This window comes from Montipora capricornis, chromosome 10 (assembly GCF_036669925.1).
Source record: "Montipora capricornis isolate CH-2021 chromosome 10, ASM3666992v2, whole genome shotgun sequence".
NCBI lineage: Eukaryota > Metazoa > Cnidaria > Anthozoa > Scleractinia > Acroporidae > Montipora > Montipora capricornis.
Window position 1 is genome coordinate 62,481,134 of NC_090892.1, and position 2,500 is coordinate 62,483,633.

A 2,500-nucleotide genomic window follows, 5' to 3' on the forward strand; every position below is an offset into this window, starting at 1 on the left:
TATAACTTGTCTGTGCTCCCTATTTTAACCCATCATTATGTCCTAATGCACCAACAGGTTGCTTTCTGGCTGTTGGTATTAGGAGGATTGTTATGGAAACCACTTGTCCACTGGTAACAAGAAAGTTTAGTTTAGCCATGCGCCCAAAACATTGTGTCCTAGATTACGAAATAAAATTACTCAGTCTATATTCAACCATCACCAAGATGAGTGGTTTGGTTTTCTCTTCAAGGCTTTTGGCAAGGGGCTTTGCCTTGCATTGGTTACTGGGATGTGCCTTGCTTAGTCTGGTTACTTTGTTTAATTTGCGCAGTATCCTTTGTACTGTTTTTTTGCCGTATTTTTGTTTAATTTGTTTTGACTTCCTCTTTTTTTCTTTTGTCCAATAAATCTGATAAGCTAAAAGAAAATAATAGTGGCCCCTCCCTCAAAATAATGACCAAGTTTGGTGATAACAAATTATTATACATGGACGGTTCTTACTTACATGCAACTTTCTTTATTTTAGTTATGGTCAAATATCTTCTTGAGCATGGCAAGTTTGGTGCTGTGTATGCAACTGCGACATCTTTTCTATGAAATCCAGAAAAAGCTGGCTAAGCACAGAAATTACCTGAGAATCATCAGGTGCATGGAATCAAGGTCAATACAAAGAGTACTTTTTATCCTGATTGTTAAATTATCTCATACATTATGAGGCATCAGGTACTTTTGATAGTGTTAGCAACCACAAGAGCAATAGCTACAATCTTGGACAATATAAAATGAAAAATTAGTACCCCCCTCCCCCCTCCCCCCAAAATCAATGATGAATCTGTGTGCAAGTTGAAGCCCACCATTTTTTCATCATTGAAATTGGGGGGAGGGGTGGTCTTCATTTTCCATTAGAAATGTCTTAGATTGTAGGCTGCAAAAGAGGTTTGATGAGCAAACATAACTGTGCTGTACATGTATGTGCAGTATGTGTTTCAGTGCATTGGGGTAGCTCTTCAATGGACCAGAATTCCAGATCCAGATCCAAACTCCAGATGTGTGAATCCTTGGGACTTACATGTACATGATCCTTTAATAGCATTCTGAACAAATGGATATGTTGCAGGTCATTTTGTTCCTTACATGTAGGTTACATTGCAACCAAACAAGGTCATTTTGTTTCAACCTAGGTCAACTTGTTTTAACCGAGATCAAGTTGTTCCAACCTGTAGATCAGTTTTGGGGCAAGTACAAAACACAGGTCACAGGTCATTGTTTTACCAACAACCCTAACTGTTTACAAATGCTAACATTACATGTAGGCCAAAAAGCTTTTCTTTAGGCCTAATTAGGCTTAAGGTTAGCTTTAATAAATGTTTAGGATAGTGTCTGTATTGGTAAAACAGTGACCCATGACCTGTGTTTTGTACCTTCCCCAAAATGGCTAGCTTGAAACAACTTGTGATGTATGTTGAAACAAGTTGACCCAGGTTGCAGCAAAATAACCCAGTTTGGTTGCAATTTAACCTAAGGAACACAATGACCAGCAACATATACATGGTTCAGATGCACATGTTAGTGCAAATGTACAAAGACTTAGACCTAGAAGTACTTCAATGTTCAAATATTTTCAAACAAATACATACTGTATATGATAATTTGCAATGTGTGCTTCAGTTATTTGAACTTCAGTGTTAATCAATTCGGTTAAATTCATTGTTAATTTAGGTTTCCTTGGGCAACTGAAGAGGAACTGATCAAAAATAATGATGACTGTGCCATTTGTTGGGACTCCATGACATCAGCGAGGAAGCTACCTTGTGGTCATCTTTTTCACAAGTGAGACATCTTGTTTTTTGTTGTTATTTCGTATGAAATAAATTATTTTGGATACTGGTACTAGTTTTCCAGTGCTGGAACAAGTTCAGAATGAAAATTTGAGAGAATTACTTGTTTTTGTACTAAAAGGTATTGGAAAAGTCATAATTCAAAATGGAAAGGCTACTACTTGTACATGAGGTTGCAACAACTAATGACTAGTTCGACCTCTTGGGGATACTGTGTCCTCAATAGTGTTAATTTCACAGTATTATAGTGTTCTTAAGTAGAAGTGTTATATGATCTAATGAATTGAATTTTGAAGGGGAAAAAACAGAAAGGTTCTGAATGATCTCTTGTAAGTGCTTTACAGTTAATGTAAAAGTACATCTTTATCAGAAACGTTATGCTTTTTCAATTAATTTAAAACAGTGAATGCATAGTGTGAATTTGAACTCTGTTGTATTTGATTTAAAACCGTTACTTGTCTTTTTGTGTTAATTGTACAGTTCCTGCCTGAGGTCATGGCTAGAAAATGACACTTCCTGTCCAACCTGTCGTCAGTCATTAGCTGACGATTTACAACCAGAACAGGAGGGAGAGAGACAGCCAAGAGGAATGGCGGCATTCATGATGGGGCGTGGTCTAAGAAGAAATCACTTCTTTCACTTTGATGGTGAGTGAGCTGACATGAGGTACCATGATTGCC

The 2,500-nt window shown here is 37.2% G+C and overlaps 1 protein-coding gene across 1 annotated transcript in view; it reads left to right on the plus strand.

The window, feature by feature from the left end:
- The window catches only part of LOC138019990 (E3 ubiquitin-protein ligase AMFR-like), a 16,391-nt gene that overhangs the window by 5,901 nt on the left and 7,990 nt on the right, over positions 1 to 2,500 (plus strand). Inside the window, exons 7-9 of the mRNA XM_068866977.1 lie at positions 509 to 642; positions 1,702 to 1,812; positions 2,301 to 2,467. Of these exons, the coding sequence (XP_068723078.1) occupies positions 509 to 642; positions 1,702 to 1,812; positions 2,301 to 2,467 (412 nt within the window). The remainder of the gene's footprint in view (positions 1 to 508; positions 643 to 1,701; positions 1,813 to 2,300; positions 2,468 to 2,500) is intronic.